This window comes from Mesoplodon densirostris, chromosome 7 (assembly GCF_025265405.1).
Source record: "Mesoplodon densirostris isolate mMesDen1 chromosome 7, mMesDen1 primary haplotype, whole genome shotgun sequence".
In the NCBI taxonomy this organism is placed as follows: Eukaryota; Metazoa; Chordata; class Mammalia; order Artiodactyla; family Ziphiidae; genus Mesoplodon; species Mesoplodon densirostris.
The window spans coordinates 67,870,417-67,886,539 of NC_082667.1; the positions used below are offsets into that span (position 1 = coordinate 67,870,417).

Below are 16,123 nucleotides of genomic sequence, written 5' to 3' on the forward strand. Positions count from 1 at the left end.
CCTGGGAAGTCTCTGTGGAACAGCCTTTATGTGCCAGGAAGGCTAACAGGAGAGCTGGCTGGGCTGAAGGGTCAGACATTGAGTGGGCAAATCTGGACGTGAGGATGGTGTCTCCTGAATCCCTTTGAGGACCTATTACTGAAATGGTCCAAGAGGGAAACAAAATGCTCGAGAGTTTAGATTAAGATTACTAGGGGGTCTGTGTGGGCACATGTGTGTGTGCACTCATGAGAGAGGGAATGAGATTGATCTTATAGGCGACATCTGTCGGAATTCTGCTGTAACTAGACTAATTGGGTTCAGCTCCCACAGTTCAGAATGAGGCTCATCCTCGGCCCCGGCCACACTCCTTTCTCCTGTCGAGAAGGACAGCACATGCACTGGCTCTCATTTGTTCCCTGACCAACAGGAGCTTGGCACGAACCCCACTCCATATGCTTCAAGTGATCTGATACTCATTATAACCTCCCTCCCTTGTGTTCTCTTAAAATCTCAAACTAACCATCTCGTCTGAGAGCCCCGTGATACACATGTGGGAGGAAGAGCCCATTTCCTTGGCAGTGACTGCCTCTCCTGTCTGTGCCCATGGCGAATGGTCCAGCATGCATCTTACGGGAAGAGGCCTCAGGTGGTTTATTGACTAAGTGATTTAATGCAGCCCCAGCTCCCCACCACGATGGCTCTAGGGCAAACCTTAGCGGTAGATGTCCGTTTCCCAGAAACACCCTGGAGACCCCTGTTCTAACTCTCGGGGACATTCTCCTGTGTGTGTGAGACACCGTGGTTCTTGGACTTTTCGTCCTGGGACCTACTTCCCCCGCAGGAGCCTGACACTCCTACACCTGTTCTTCCAAGTCGCAAGCAGTGGGCTCTGGGGCCTCTGAATCCGTCTCTGGCATCTTCCTCCCTCTGACTCTATAGAGAGGAGCTTCACTGAAAACCTCCTCTTTTCATGATAAAATAAGGAAACTACAACTCTGTAATGGAGAGCATGTTCTTTCCTTGGTAGATACAACACCAGTGAACAACAGAAGACCCGTGTCGCCTCCAAAGGAAGCTTCTCCTTCCTCTTCTCCTTCGCCTTCTCTGCCATCTTCTTCTTCAGCTGGTGTCCCGCATGCTCTGGATAGTTCCTCCCCGCCTCAGGTAAGTGCCCTCAGGGCCCTGCCCAGGTGTGAGGGCGACAAGCTGCCTATACTCCTCCCACTTCCACACTGAGCTCTGGATTCCTAGCACCCTTGGGTCACCCCAAGTGCACAGCCAGGGCCAGAGGGATGCTCTGTCAAGAGTCCACCCCACACCTCTTCACTTGTCCTTTTCATGAAAGCGCACCCTGCTCCTTCTCAGCCACGGAGGGCACAGCCACCCACTCATTCAGCAGACTTTATAGGGCATGGAATCTGAGCTGGACTGTGGGATGCAGAGATGCTACGGCTTGTGCTCTGCCCTTGAGGGCCTCACAGAGGGTGTGGAGGAGCTGGCAGCTATAGGAGGGCAGGCACAGAACGCAGGGTACCTTTGGTAGCAGCTGAGAGCCTTGGAAGCAACATCCCCCTTGAATAGAAAATGGCATCACCGAGACAGTCATGGTTGGACTCTTCCCTTCAATATGGGTTTATCAAGCCTCTGTTACCTGCCAGACCTTGTTCTAGGCTCTGGGAAGTAGAATATCTAAGACAGAAAAGTACCTACTCTTGTGAAGCTCCCATGACCAGAGCTCTTGGCAGGGCACAGTCACTCCTTCTCAAGTCTTCTATATTCTCCCTTTGCCAAGGGCCAAGCTCCTGCATGCTAGAAATGGCTGCTTTCTCAGTGGTGAGAGGCATGAGTCAGGTTTTGAAGGGTCATTGGAAGATCCTAAAGGTTATCCGGCCACCACAGCTCCAAGCCAGAAGGGTAGCTGTCTCTCCTTACCTTAATGGTCTCCAAAGAAGAAGCCTTGGTTTCTTGGTCACTGGAGGAACATACCTATGAGTGGAATGTGCCCTTTAGTAAGGACCATGGCTGAGCTTCCTTATGTGCCTGGCCACCCACAGGGACCAGGCCAGCCCTCCCCTCACTGGCCCAGGAGCTTGTCAGTGACTTTGCTTTCCTTTCTGGCTTCCTACCCACCTAATCTAAGGCCCAGGAAAGATTTTGGTCAGTGATATGGGGGCTCTGGGCCAATTCCAGCCCATCCCAAGGCAGCCACTTAGAAGGAAGAGTGGCCTTCTGAAATCATCCTAGGCAGAATTCTTTTTGACTTCGGGTATTTGAGATCTGGAGAGAGGAAGGGAGGGGGCTATAGACTGAGATGTGCGTTTCTCATATAAATAAATGCTGGGGGGCTTCCCTGGTGGTGCAGTGGTTGAGAGTCCGCCTGCCGATGCAGGGGACACGGGCTCGTGCCCCGGTCCGGGAAGATCCCACGTGCCGCGGAGCGGCTGGGCCCGTGAGCCATGGCCGCTGGGCCTGCGCATCTGGAGCCTGTGCTCCGCAATGGGAGAGGCCACAACAGTGAGAGGCCCGTGTACCGCAAAAAAAAAATTTTTTTAATAAATAAATAAATAAAAATAAATGCTGGGAACTTCTAAAAATCACTGCTCTTTTTTGCCCATCCCTTCCAGGTGACAGTTTGCAACCCTCCTTCTCAGGTCTCAAGAGGTCATTTCAGTCCTTCCACCCCAATCTTCCTGAGGCAAGCCAGAACCCAAGGACCACCCAAGGAAATCCCCCTGCATATCCCTCATGGCCAGGTGCTGGAGCGGACAGAATACTGTCTGGTGAGGCCTGGTGGAGACGGCCTCGAAAGCTCGAGGCCATCCGGCCCTGCAGAGATGGCTTCCGATGGGAGTCAGGAAGCAGAGGCCCCTCCTGTGGGTACCAGAAGCATCCACAGAGGCCCACACCCCATTGGAGGGAAGGACAGGTGCTCGCCAGACCAACAGCTGTCTCCCAGGGCTGGAGAGGACCCTGGAAAAGGGAGTACCAGACCCAGGAGGGGAGAGGAGGGTAGGTCAGAGCTGGCAGAGAAGAAGTCGGGCTTAAAGAAGCTGCTTCTCACTCGGGAGCAGAAGACTAGGTTGCTAGATTGGAATGACTCCAACCCTGAGAGCTCGCGCCTGGAAACCAGGGTGCAACTTTCCCAGAAAAGCACCGAGAATGGCCGAGGAGGAGGTGTACTGAAACCAGTCCGCCCCTTGCTGCTCCCTCGGGCAGTGAGAGAGACCTTACCAGCCCAGAGAGAGGCTCAGGAGAAGATGGGGACCCCAGCTGAACGGACTCCCAGGGAGCAAAGCGTGACCCCGCCCAAGTCCCCGCTGCGGCTCATAGCCAACGCCATCCGGAGGTCCCTGGAGCCGCTCCTCCCCAATTCCGACAGTGGGAGAAAGGCCTGGGCCAAGCCAGAGTCAAAGACTTTGCCCACCAGCCCACCCCACGCTTGCACTCGCTCATTCAGCCTTCGGAAAACCAGCTCCAAAGACTGGGACCAGCCGTCCCCCAAGAGAGACATAGCGAGCAGGGCCTCAGCCTTCTTCTCCCTGGGCCCCCCAGCCGCCAGGGCTGCCCAGCCCTCAGCCCCGAGCCCTCCTGACCCTGCCCTCCGCACCCACAGTTTGCCCAACCAGTCATCCAAGACGTTTCCTGCACTCGTGTCCCCACCCTGCAGCAAGATCGAAGATGTCCCCACCCTCCTGGAGAAAGTGAGTTTGCAAGAGACCGTCCCAGATGCTTCCAGGGATCCCAAGAAAAAGACCTCACTCTTTTCCTCCCTCAGACTCAAAGACAAATCTTTTGAGAGTTTCCTCCGAGAATCCAGACCAAGAAAGGACCTGCAAGACCTCTTCAGCAGCCCCAAGGGGAAGGTGCCGTCCATGGGCAATGCCCAGCCCCCAGAGAAGCTGGTGCAGCTGGTCAGTGGCACCTGTCTGGGGCAAGGGGTCCCTCCTCCTTCTCCAGAGAAAGATGCAAGTAAGTGGCTCTTTCCTAACAAAAGTCTACCGTTCATGCTGGGCAGTTAGTTCTTGGATTAACAAGCAGGCATCTTTCATCTCTTTTTGCTTCTCAAATTAAATTCTGACAAAAGTAGGAAAACTTGAATTTAGAAAATTTGAAAAAAGTCTGAAAAAATTAAATTTGAAATTACGTTCTAGAAAGTTTTGGAAGAGATAAAGAATCAACCATAATTCCGCTACTTTCCCTATCATTGACCATATGAATATTTTTCACTATTATACATAAAATTTTATCTTTTAAATCAACATATCATAGCTATTAAGCCAGTTACCTCATAGTCTACATAAATGTGATATAATGGCCGTAGAATATTCTGTCTAGTGTTTGTTATTATTTAATGAACTATTTTCTTATCGTTTAACACACATATATATATATGAATATATTTATATTTTGTATATGGTATTGAATGAACATTTTTATGCATATAGCTTTTTCTCTCCTTTGAATTATATTTTTTTAGGATAGGTTCTAAGAAATGGAATTACTAGTTGAAAAGTGTGAGTTTTTTAAGATCCTTAACTGATACTGACAAATTGTTTTTTAAAAGAGAATTGTATGGGTAAAGTCTATATAGGTTTTTCCTGTTATTTCTTACAACTGTGTGTCGTAAATTTAAATTAAAACAAGGGGAAGGTACCAGTTTATATTTCACCATTAATGAGAGTACCCTTTTCACCACACTGTTACCTGCATTAAGTATCATATTTTTTCAGTGTTGCTATTTTACTAGTCAAGAAAATGGTGTCTCTTTTAAACTTGTATTTTTTTATTACTAGCTTAAACACATTTATGTATATTTGGCTACCAATGGGACCTAAGGCTTTTTTATATTTAAATCTGATTATAATTTTTCAAATTATAAAATTAATTAATATATCAACAGATCAGAATAATTCAACAATAAGGAAATATTTTTAAAAAGTAACATAATCTCTCATATCCTTAGAGACAGTGTAAACACTTACATAATTTCTTTTTTGTTGTTGCTATTTGTTTGAGTGCTTTAAACAAAGTGATTCTACCATCCCTATTGTTGAGAACGTTTTCTTTATTTCTTTAAACTTTAAAAAAATTTAACTTTTATTTTGGGACTTCAGTTTTCAAGCAAAAAATTATTTCTCTCTTTTGGTGCTTTAATCAAAAAGCTATACAGATTAACAAGAGACTTTATTTTCAGCCAATTCAGGATAAGCATGGACAGGCTGGTGTATAACTACACCCTTTTTATTACATCATAAAGTTTAATCATGCTGTGCAGTTTTTGATAGATAATATATTCACATGGCTCAAAATAAAAGGGTACAATAGGCACAAAATGAATAGTCCTATCTCCCATCCCTGTCCCTGTCTGTCCCTGAGCCGTCCAGGTCCTATCCCTGATGACAGATACTATTATCAGGTTCTTGGGCATTCTTCCAGACAAAATTTATGAATATATGAGAAAATTTACATATCATATTCTTTCTTTTTTGAACAAATAATAGCATGCTAGCATATTGTACATACTTTTTTTAACTTTTAATTTTATTTTGGAGATCATTCTGTGTTAGTACATAAAGAACTTTCTCCTTCATTTCATAGCTCCATGGTATTCCATTGTGTAGAAGTACCATAATTTATGTAGCCAGTCAGTCCCCTGTGATGGAAAGCTTAAGTATTTCAAAATTTTGTTATTGCAGACAGTGCTACAATAATGAAGAACTTGGGCCATTTGGCATATGTGTGAATTTACCTCTAAGATAAATTCCTAGAAGTGGAAATGCTGGAACAAAGTACATGTGAATTGAGAATTTTGATAGATATTGCCAAAATTGTCCTCCATCAAAGTGGTGCTGGTTCACCCTCCCCAGCAGCAAAGTATGAGAGTGCTATTTCTACACTTGCAGTGCGCTACCCAACTTTAAAAAAAAATCTTTACCAGCCTGATTAGAGATTGAGCATCTTTTCATACATTGAAGAGTCATTTGTATTTCCTTTTCTGTGAACTGTTGTTTCTGTCTTTATCTAATTTCCTGTTGGGTTGTTGGTATTTTTCTTGATAATATGTAGGGACTCTGTAAAAGGGAAACTTAGCTTTTTTCTTGCAATATAAATTGCAAATACTTTTTCCAGCTTCTTGTTTGTGTTTAATTTTGTTTATGGTGATTTTTGCCACATAAAATTTTACTTTTATATAATAGTTGCGGCAATTTTCCATTTTATGGCTTCTGGGCTTTGTACAATATAATTCAGAAAGAACTTTTTCTAAGTTTATGGACAAAGTTTCTTATTTTTTTACATTTATATGTTTATATCAAGAAATTACCCTAGTATAAAATGTGAGCTATGGATCCAACCTTCTTTTTTTAGATGTCTCTTTGGTTATCCTAAAATGATTTAGTGAATATTCATCTTTTCTTCTCTTATGTGAGATGACATCTTTATCATATATCAGATTCCTGTACTTGGACTGATTTCCACACCATCTATTATATTCTATTGAGTTGTCTGTTATGTATCAGTTCCACACTGTTTTGATTATTTTCCTTTATATATTTATATATTTTAAAAATTCTGTATTTTACCATCTGGTAGGAAGAGTATTTCATTATTGATCTTCTCTTCCAAAACTTTCCTGGCTCTTCTTGCTTCTTTGATATTCTATATGGACTGAGCATTAGCTTGCCTATGTACCCCAAAAATCCTGTGAGTACTTTTATGGGATTAAGTTTACAAATTAACTCGGTGAGAATTTACAACCTTATGATATGAATTGCCTTTCCATTTGCCCATATCCTTTTTTGTGACCCTCTGGAATATTCTAAACTTTACATCATATAGATCTTGCATATTTATTGTTAAGTTTATTACTAGGTATGTTCGTTTTTGTTGCTGTTATAAATAAGATATTTTCCATTTTATCCTCCTACTGTTGTGTATATGAAATTTATTGATTTCTGTATAGTAATTTTTTTTTAAAGAAGATGTTGGGGGTAGGAGTTTATTAATTAATTAATTTATTTTTGCTGTGTTGGGTCTTCGTTTCTGTGCGAGGGCTTTCTCTAGTTGTGGCAAGTGGGGGCCACTCTTCATCGCAGCGCGCGGGCCTCTCACTATCGCGGCCTCTCTTGTTGCGGAGCACAGGCTCCAGACACGCAGGCTCGGTAGTTGTGGCTCACGGGTCTAGTTGCTCCGCGGCATGTGGGATCCTCCCAGCCCAGGGCTCGAACCCGTGTCCCCTGCATTAGCAGGCAGACTCTCAACCACTGCGCCACCAGGGAAGCCCCTGTATAGTAATTTTTGACCCATCCATTTTTACTGAATTCTCTTTGCTTGTAAATGCTTTTCAATGACTTCTCCTAGGTCCTCCCCAAATATACAGTCATAACGTCTACAAATAATGATAATTTTACCTCTTGTTTTTAAGTTGTGTAGCACTAACTTATTTTGTTTCCTAGTTTCTTTGGTTTCCACAATCTCCAGAACAATATTAAGGTAGTGATAATGGTTTCTATATTATATTCTGAACTTTAATGAGAATGCATCTCATTAAATGTTTTCCCATTTAAGCATGGTGCTGGCTTCTGGGTTGACCCAGATATATTTTGAGAAAATAGCCATCTAGCCCTATTTTATTAAAAGTATTTAAAATCATGAATGGATGTTGAATTTTATTAAATGTCAGCACAATTTGAGATGACTGCATGATTTTTGCTCCATAATTTAATTAATAGTATGAATTATGTAATGGATTCACTGATACTGAACCATCCTTGTATTGCTGAAATAAATACCACTCAGTCATGGTGTCTGATTATTTAATATACTTTTCTATTCTGTTTGCTGGTATTTTATTTAAGATTTTTGCATCAAATTCATAGTGAGATTAGCCTTCAGTTTACTTACATCATATTTATATGACTTCTGTATGTGCTGATTAGAATAAGTTGGGGTAAATGTGTTTTCCTGATTTATTTTTCATGGAGGGCTGCATTCATTTATATTCATTAGGAAATGGTGTGACTTCCTTAGCTTGGAACAGAATGGGAGTGCAGAATGGAATTAGGTTAAAGCTGACCAGCTCTGAAAATAGTGCCTGGACCCATCGCATAGAAGAGCTTTGTGTTTCTGAGGTGTTCTTAAGTCAGTATCCTAAGAATGTAAAGATTTTACCTACCCTATCAGATAAGGTCCATTAGTTTCCTTGTATTTCCCTGCTTTTGCCCAGCCTACCAATCACAAATACACACACACACACACACACACACACACAGCTCACTTTACACTTAACTTCCTGCACACTTCCATGCAATGGAGAGAGAAAGCAGTATTGAAATGGAGAGTGAGAAACTTTCAAAATTTATTCAAATGGAAATACCTCAGATTTATGATCACTTGAATAAAGAGCCAGCTGAAATTTATTTTTTCTCATTTTTACAACACACCTTGCCAGGTAAATTATTGGTAAACATAAACTTCTCAGAGTCGTTTACTTGGGGGCATAAACTGGCTTCAAGCACTTACCAGTGACAATTTTATACCAACAATTTTAATGCTAATTATTGCTCCTCTATGTAATTAAACAAAGCACCCTGAGAACCTCTCTTTTAAAATTTTTGTGTAAAATATTTATTGCAGTATAAAATACACACACAAATATTAAGTACAAAACTGATGGGGCCTCCCTGGTGGCGCAGTGGTTAAGAGTCCGCCTGCCGATGCAGGGGATACGGGTTCGTGCCCCGGTCTGGGAGGATCCCATATGCCGCGGAGCGGCTGGGCCTGTGAGCCATGGCCGCTGGGCCTGCGCATCCGGAGCCTGTGCTCCGCAACGGGAGAGGCCACAGCAGTGAGAGGCCCGCATTCCGCAAAAAGAAAAAAAAAAAAAAAAAAAAACTGATGAATTTTTGCAAAGTGCACATTTGTGTAATCACCTTGGAGATCAAGATATAGAACACTACCAGCATTCAGAAGACTCCCTCATGCTTCTTCCCAAATCTATGTGCCACCCAACAAAAGTGCTTACCATCTGACTTCTGTCATCTTAGATTACTTTTGCAATTTTTTGACTTTATAAATTTGAATCATTCAGTCTTGTGGTAGGCAAAATTCTGAGAGGACCCCATGCTGCCTGCCTCCCATGTTCTTGCCCTGTGTACTCTCGTCCTCTTGAGTATGGTGGAATGTGAATATGGTGGATCTCACTCCCGTGTTTAGGGTATGGGGTTTTGCAAATGTAATTAAGTTCCAAGACAATTGAGTTTGAGTTCATCAAAAGGGAAATGGGTAGGCCTAACGTAATCAGGTGAGCCCTTAACAAGGACTGGGCCCTTCCTGAAGTCAGAAATTCAAAGCATGAGAAAGACATGGTCCTGCTGGCCTCGAAGGAGTAACCTGTCATGCAGTGAGAGAACTTATGAGCAGGAGGCCTCTAGGAGCTACAACCAGCTGACAGCCAGCAAGGAAACGGACCCCGTGTCCTACAACCACTAGGAACTGAATTCTGCCAACAATCTGAATGAGCTGGAAGAGAACCCTTAGCTGCAAATGAGACCCCAACCCAGTGGCCACCTTGACTGCAGCTTTGGGAGACACTGAGCAGAGGACCCAGTGGAGCCAGGCCGGCACTTCTGACCTACATGACTATGAGATAATCAGTAGGTGCTATTGTAAGCTGCTATGGTGTTCACTGCTCCCACAACAATAGAAAACTAATACAAGTATGTGCTCTTTTGTGCCTGGCTTCTTTCACTAAACATTAAGGGGGGTGTATCCATGTCCATATGCGTAGCAGTGGTTTCCTCTTTTCCACCACCTCATTTTATTTGCTTGTATGAATATGACACTCTTTACTGGTGCATTCTGATGCTGGGCACTTAGGTTGTTTTCAGTTGTTTTTATTGTGAAGAATGCTGCTTTCAGCACCCTTATACATAGTGTTTCTGTTGGGTATTGTCAAAGATAAACAAAGCCAGATACTAGTTAAAGTGGTAAGGACAGAGTTTAATTAGTAATTTATTGTTACAGTAGGGAAGAGAGTTCAGTATGAACTGAACTCAGCTTTGATTTTGCCAGAGGTGGCTGGGTGTTTGACAGGGAGAATGAGGGAATAGGGAGAGAGGTGAGTGGGGTCTCAGTAGAGTCAGGGAAGTGAAAAGTTCTATACAGTTGGTTAATGTAAATGCTGGTTAGGTCAGCTGGGTCTGTTAGCTGGCAGTGATCGAAGTTAGGATTCTATCCTCCCCCAGAAACTGGGAGACTGAGGCCCTATCCTTCCTGATGATTGCATTTGAAAGGACTGGCTTTCTGGTCCTCTGAGTGGTAGGAGATACATATACATCTCAAAGGGACAGAAGAAGCATTGACAGTTGTAAGCCCTTTTTAGTAAAGGCTCTAAGAAAGTGTGGTCAGGAGCCTATAGACAGGTGTTGGCTAAAACAAACAGTAAATTCATTTGTCAGTCTTGAGTTTTCTCAGGCAGGTACTTTAAGGGGGACTGGGTCATCCTAGGGATGTGGCCTTGAACTGTTAGAAACTGCCAGTGTTTAAGTCTTTCAGTGTAGGAAGAAGTGGGTGGGCTAAACTACTTGTGTTGAGAGCCTAGTTGCTACGGGCCAAGGTTTAGGTCTAGTCGAGGGCGCTCAGGTGAGCTTAGCTAGAGTATGGGCGAAGAGAGAATCTCTGTCAGTACGTACCTGGGAGTGAATTGCTAGGTCCTGGGGTTAGGCGTGATTGGTTTTCTTTAGTAGGTACTGTCAAATGGTTTTCCAAAGTGGTTGTGCCAATGTATATACCCTCCAGCAGGAACTGAGAACTCCCCTTGACCCACATCCTTGCCAACACTCCATAGTCTCAGTTTTGTTTTGTTTTGTTGATGTCACTATTTTTATGGGCGTGTGGTGGTATCTCATGGTTTTAATTGGCATTTACCTGATAATGACGTTGCACTACTGTTCACATGCTTATGTAGATATTTTCTTGTATGATATCTCTATTCAAGTCTTTTGTCCATACTTTCATTATGTAGTCAGACCTTTCCTTATTGGTTTGTAATCTGTGTAGATTCTGGATATAAGTCCTTTGTCAGATATACATATATATAAAATATCTTCTCCCTCTCTTCCGCTCACTTTTTCACTCTCTGAAGGTGTTTTTGATAAACAAAGGCACTTTTTTTTTTTTTGCTGTACGCAGGCCTCTCACTGTTGTGGCCTCTCCCATTGCGGAGCACAGGCTCCAGACACGCAGGCTCAGCGGCCATGGCTCACGGGCCCAGCCGCTCCGCAGCATGTGGGATCCTCCTGGACCGGGGCACGAACCCGTGTCCCCTGCATCGGCAGGCGGACTCTCAACCACCACGCCACCAGGGAAGCCCCAAAGGCACTTATTTTAATAAAGCCAAATTTATCAATATTTTCCCTTATTGTTGTTGATTTTTGCATCCTGTTTATGAGATCTTTCCCTATCCTGAGGTCACAAAGATACTGTTGTGTGTTACCTTCTGGAATTGCACTGTCCAATAGGGTAGCCACTATTTCACACTTGAGATAGGGCTAGTGTGAGTAAGGAATTGAATTTTTTATTTTATTTATGTTAATGGATTTAAATTTTAAAACTGAAGCTGTATAAAATATTTTTCTATTCAACTCAACTTTTCTCTTTCGATAGGGTTACATTTCACTTTAATTATTGAAAATGTATTGTCTAAACCAAGATGTGCTCATTCCAAGAAGCTCTCATTGTCTGGTTCACAAGATGCCCCTGGCCAGATGCTCAGCATCAAAGACATAAGGGCCTTGAAAGTTCTAACAAGCCAGAACAGGGTTGATGTTCCCCTCCGTGGAAAGTAGCACTGGCCTTCAACAGCACAGACATTCCTGTTTGGTTAAGCCACAGCTTACTCTTGGGCTGGGAGTCCTTGTGGGGGAAAGTTGTAGATGTTTACAAATTCAAGCCCATGTTTAAAACCATTCAAGGGCTTCCCTGGTGTCACAGTGGTTAAGAATCCACCTGCCAATGCAGGGAACACGGGCTTGAGCCCTGGTCCGGGAAGATCCCACATGCTGTGAAGCAGCTAAGCCCGTGCACCACAACTACTAAGCCTGTGCTCTACAGCCCATGGTCCATAACAAGAAAAGCCACTGCAATGAGAAGCCCGTGCACCGCAACAAAGAGTAGCCCCCGCTCACTGCAACTAGAGAAAGCCCGCACACAGCAACAAAGACCCAATGCAGCCAAAAATAAATAAATGTTTAAAAAATTTTAAAAACCATTTAAATACTTCCAAAAATTAAAGTTATATCTGAAAACCATTTGTATGGTTCCTTCCATAAATGTCAAAGGTCAGTAACTATTATTTTGGTGCATATAGTGGGCTGTACCAAGTAATATCTCCCCTTGAGCATCCCGGCAAATCATCCCAGGTAAACTGGTTATTACTTCAGTCACTTATTTATCACCAGTGATGAGTTTCATTTTGGGAGCACATGTAATTTTTATAAAATTTACCTTGTTTTCCACAAATCTTTTCTACAAATAAAGGAGCTATATATGAAAAAAAAAAACAAGAAACAAGATGTGCTGTAAGTATAAAATATGCACCAGATTCTGAAGACTTAGTTTGAATGAAATAATGTAAAAGATCTCATTAATATTTTTATATTTGATTACACATTGAAACGATAATATTTTTGAAATTTGAGCTAAACATATGATTAAGACTAATTTCATCTGTCTGTTTTTACATTTTTTAATGTGGCTACTAGAAAATTTTAAATGACATACATGGCTCATGTTGGCTTTCTATTGTACAACACTGTTATAGAAGCTTTATTATTTTATCTTTCATAATTAAGTCTATGACCAATGTAGGATAGATTTTTGTAGATTCTGTGAGGTAGGGTGAGTGTTTATTTTTTTTCCACGTTGTTATCCAGTTGATTCAGCAGCATTTATTTAAAAAGCCATCTCTTTCCCCCACTTCATTGCAGTGACACTTTTGTCATTAATGAGGCAAGTTCATTTTTTGGGGGGGGTGGTACGCGGGCCTCTCACTGTTGTGGCCTCTCCCTCTGCGGAGCACAGCCTCCGGATGCGCAGGCTCAGCGGCCATGGCTCACGGGCCCAGCTGCTCCGCGGCATGTGGGATCTTCCCGGACCGGGGCACAAACCCGTGTCCCCTGCATCAGCAGGCAGACTCTCAACCACTGCGCCACCAGGGAAGCCTGAGGCAGGTTCATTTTTGAACCTTCTATTCATTTCCACTGGTTTGTCTGTCCTTGCACCTGAATCACACTGTTTTCATTATGTGGTTTTATAATAAATCTTCATAGTCTGAAGTAAATTCTCCACTTTGTTCTTCAAGATTGTTTGATATTTTTGGCCTTTTGCATTTCCATATGACTTACAGAATCAACTCATCAATTTCCACAAAAATATTTTCTGGGCATATGACTAGGATTGCATTGACTCCAGAGATAAATTTGGAGAAAATTAACATCTTTATAATAGTAAGTCTTCAAATCCCTGGACATGATACATTCCTAAAGACTTCTGCAATTTCTGTCAGTGTTTTGTAGTTGTAGTGATCTTGCACAATTTTCATTACATATATTCCCTGGTATTCAATTTTTGTGTGTGCAGTTATAAATGATACAGTTTTAAATTGATTAGAGACATTTGATAGCTTTAGAATATTGTGTCTTCTGATCTGAGAACACACTATATAACCCTCTATTTAGTCAGAGTTCATAAAAATTCTGGTTATAAGTCCTTTATCAGATATGTGTTTACAAATATTTTCTCCCAGCTAGTGGAGTGTCTTTTCATTTTCATCATCCAAAGAACGGCAGTTTTTAATTTGATGAAGTCAAATTAATTAATTTTTTTAATAATTTGAATTAGGTTTAAGGAATCTTTCTAAGTGCAAAGTTACTAAGGCTTTCTCCTATGTTTTCTCTCAGAAGTTTTACAGTTTTTAGCTTTTGGGCTTAAGTCTATAATCCAATTCTAATTAATTTCTTATAGTAAACAAAAGTTTTTTGCCCATAGATATCCAGTTGTTAAAGCACCACTTGTTAAAAAGTCTCTTCTTCCCCCATTGTGTTACAATGTCATCTTTACAGATAATCAGTTGACTATATACGTGTGGGTTTACCTCTGTACTCTCTACTCTGTTCCATTGATCTGTATATTTATCCTTATACTCTCTTGATTACTAGAGATTTAGAGTAAGCCTTGCACACAGGTAGTGGGAGCCCTCAAATTTTGTTCTTAAAAGTTATTGTGGTGGGCTTCCCTGGTGGCGCAGTGGTTGAGAGTCTGCCTGCCGATGCAGGGGACACGGGTTCGTGCCCCGGTCCGGGAAGGGAAGATCCCACATGACGTGGAGCGGCTAGGCCCGTGAGCCATGACCGCTGAGCCTGCGCGTCCAGAGCCTGTGCTCCACAACGGGAGAGGCCACAACAGTGAGAGGCCCACGTACTGCAAAAAAAAAAAAAGTTATTTTGGCTATTCTAGGTCTTTTGTGTTTCCATAAAAATTTTAAATTTAGCTAGTCAATTTCTACCAAATAAACCTGCTGGAATTTTGATTGGGATTGTTTTTAGTCTCTAAATAATTTGGGGAAAATTGATACCTACTGAGTCTTTCAGTCCATAGAGATGGAATATCTCTTAATTTATTTAGGTTTTCTTAGTTTTCAGTGTGTAGTTCCTGCGCATATTTTGTTAAATGTATCCCTTAAGAATTTCACAGTTTGTTGTTGTTACTACTGTAAGTGGAGTGGCTTTCTTAATTTTGATTTTCAGTTGCTCATTGTTAATATGTAGAAACGCAATTGACTTTTTCTGTTGTCCTTGCTAAAATCACTTATTATTCTAGTAGCTTTTTTGTGAGATTTTCTACACAGATAATCATGTTGTCTGAAAATAAAGATGGTTTGACATCCTCCTTTCCAGTTTGTATACCTTTTAATTAATTTTCTTGTACTGCCTGGGACCACCTATACAGTGCTAAATAGAAGTGGTAATAAATAGATCATTATATTTTTAACCCAATATCAGAAGGCTTATCTATTTGCTGTAGATTATTTTTATAGGTACTCTTTTTATTGGTTATAACATTATGTGCTTAGCATGTACAGCATTATATTTTGACTCCTATATACACTACTGTGTACTCACAACCAAAGTTTTAGTTCCCATCCATCACCATACAGTTGACCCTCTTTACCCATTTTTCCCTCTGGTAACCATTACTCTGTTCTCTGTATCCACATGTTTGTTTTTATTTGGTTTTATTTGATTTGTTCATTTATTTATTTATTTTTGTATTCTACGTATAAGTGAACTCATATATATTTGTCTTTCTCCATCTCATTTCACTTAGCATAAAATCCTCAAGGTCCATCCATGTTGTCACAAATGGCAAGATGTCATCCTTTTTTATGGCTGAGTAGTATTCTTTCCTATACCACATCTCTATGAACGTAGCATAGTGATGAACGTAGCATAGTGTGTATATCTTTTGAAATTAGTGATTTGTGCTCTTTGGATAAATACCCAGAAGTGGAATAACTGGATCATATGGTAGATCTATTCTTTTTTTTTTTTTTTTTTTTTTTGCGGTACGCGGGCCTCTCACTGCTGTGGTTTCTCCTGTTGCGGAGCACAGGCTCCGGACGCGCAGGCTCAACGGCCACGGCTCACGGGCCTAGCCGCTTCGTGGCACATGGGATCTTCCCGGACCAGGGCACAAACCTGTGTCCCCTGCATCGGCAGGCGGACTCTCAACCACTGCGCCACTAGGGAAGCCCTGGTAGATCTATTCTTAATTTTTTGAGGAAACTTCACACTGTTTTCTACTGTGGCTGCACCAATTTATATTCCTACCAGCAGTATATGAGGGTTCCTTTTGTTAGATATGTAACTACTCAGATTTTCTATTTCTTCTTATGTCAGTTTTATAAGTCGTGTTTTTCAATAAATTTGTCCATTTAATCTATATTTTCAAATTTATTGTCATAAAATGGTTTATGGTTACTAGCTTCCTTTAGTACTCTGTAGGACTTTTTATCCCCAGTATTGGTAGGTGTGTTTTCTGTCTCATTTTTCTCAATCATTCTTCGTGGAGGTTATCAATTTTA

General features: G+C 41.9%; 1 protein-coding gene across 4 annotated transcripts in view; it reads left to right on the forward strand.

Moving 5' to 3' along the window:
* MICAL2 (microtubule associated monooxygenase, calponin and LIM domain containing 2) overlaps nt 1-16,123 on the forward strand; it is a 226,922-nt gene that overhangs the window by 167,103 nt on the left and 43,696 nt on the right. For all 4 annotated transcript variants that reach the window (XM_060103822.1, XM_060103819.1, XM_060103818.1 and 1 more), the window contains 2 exons: nt 1,010-1,146; nt 2,607-3,951. In XM_060103822.1, coding sequence (XP_059959805.1) covers nt 1,010-1,146; nt 2,607-3,951 — 1,482 coding nt within the window. The remainder of the gene's footprint in view (nt 1-1,009; nt 1,147-2,606; nt 3,952-16,123) is intronic.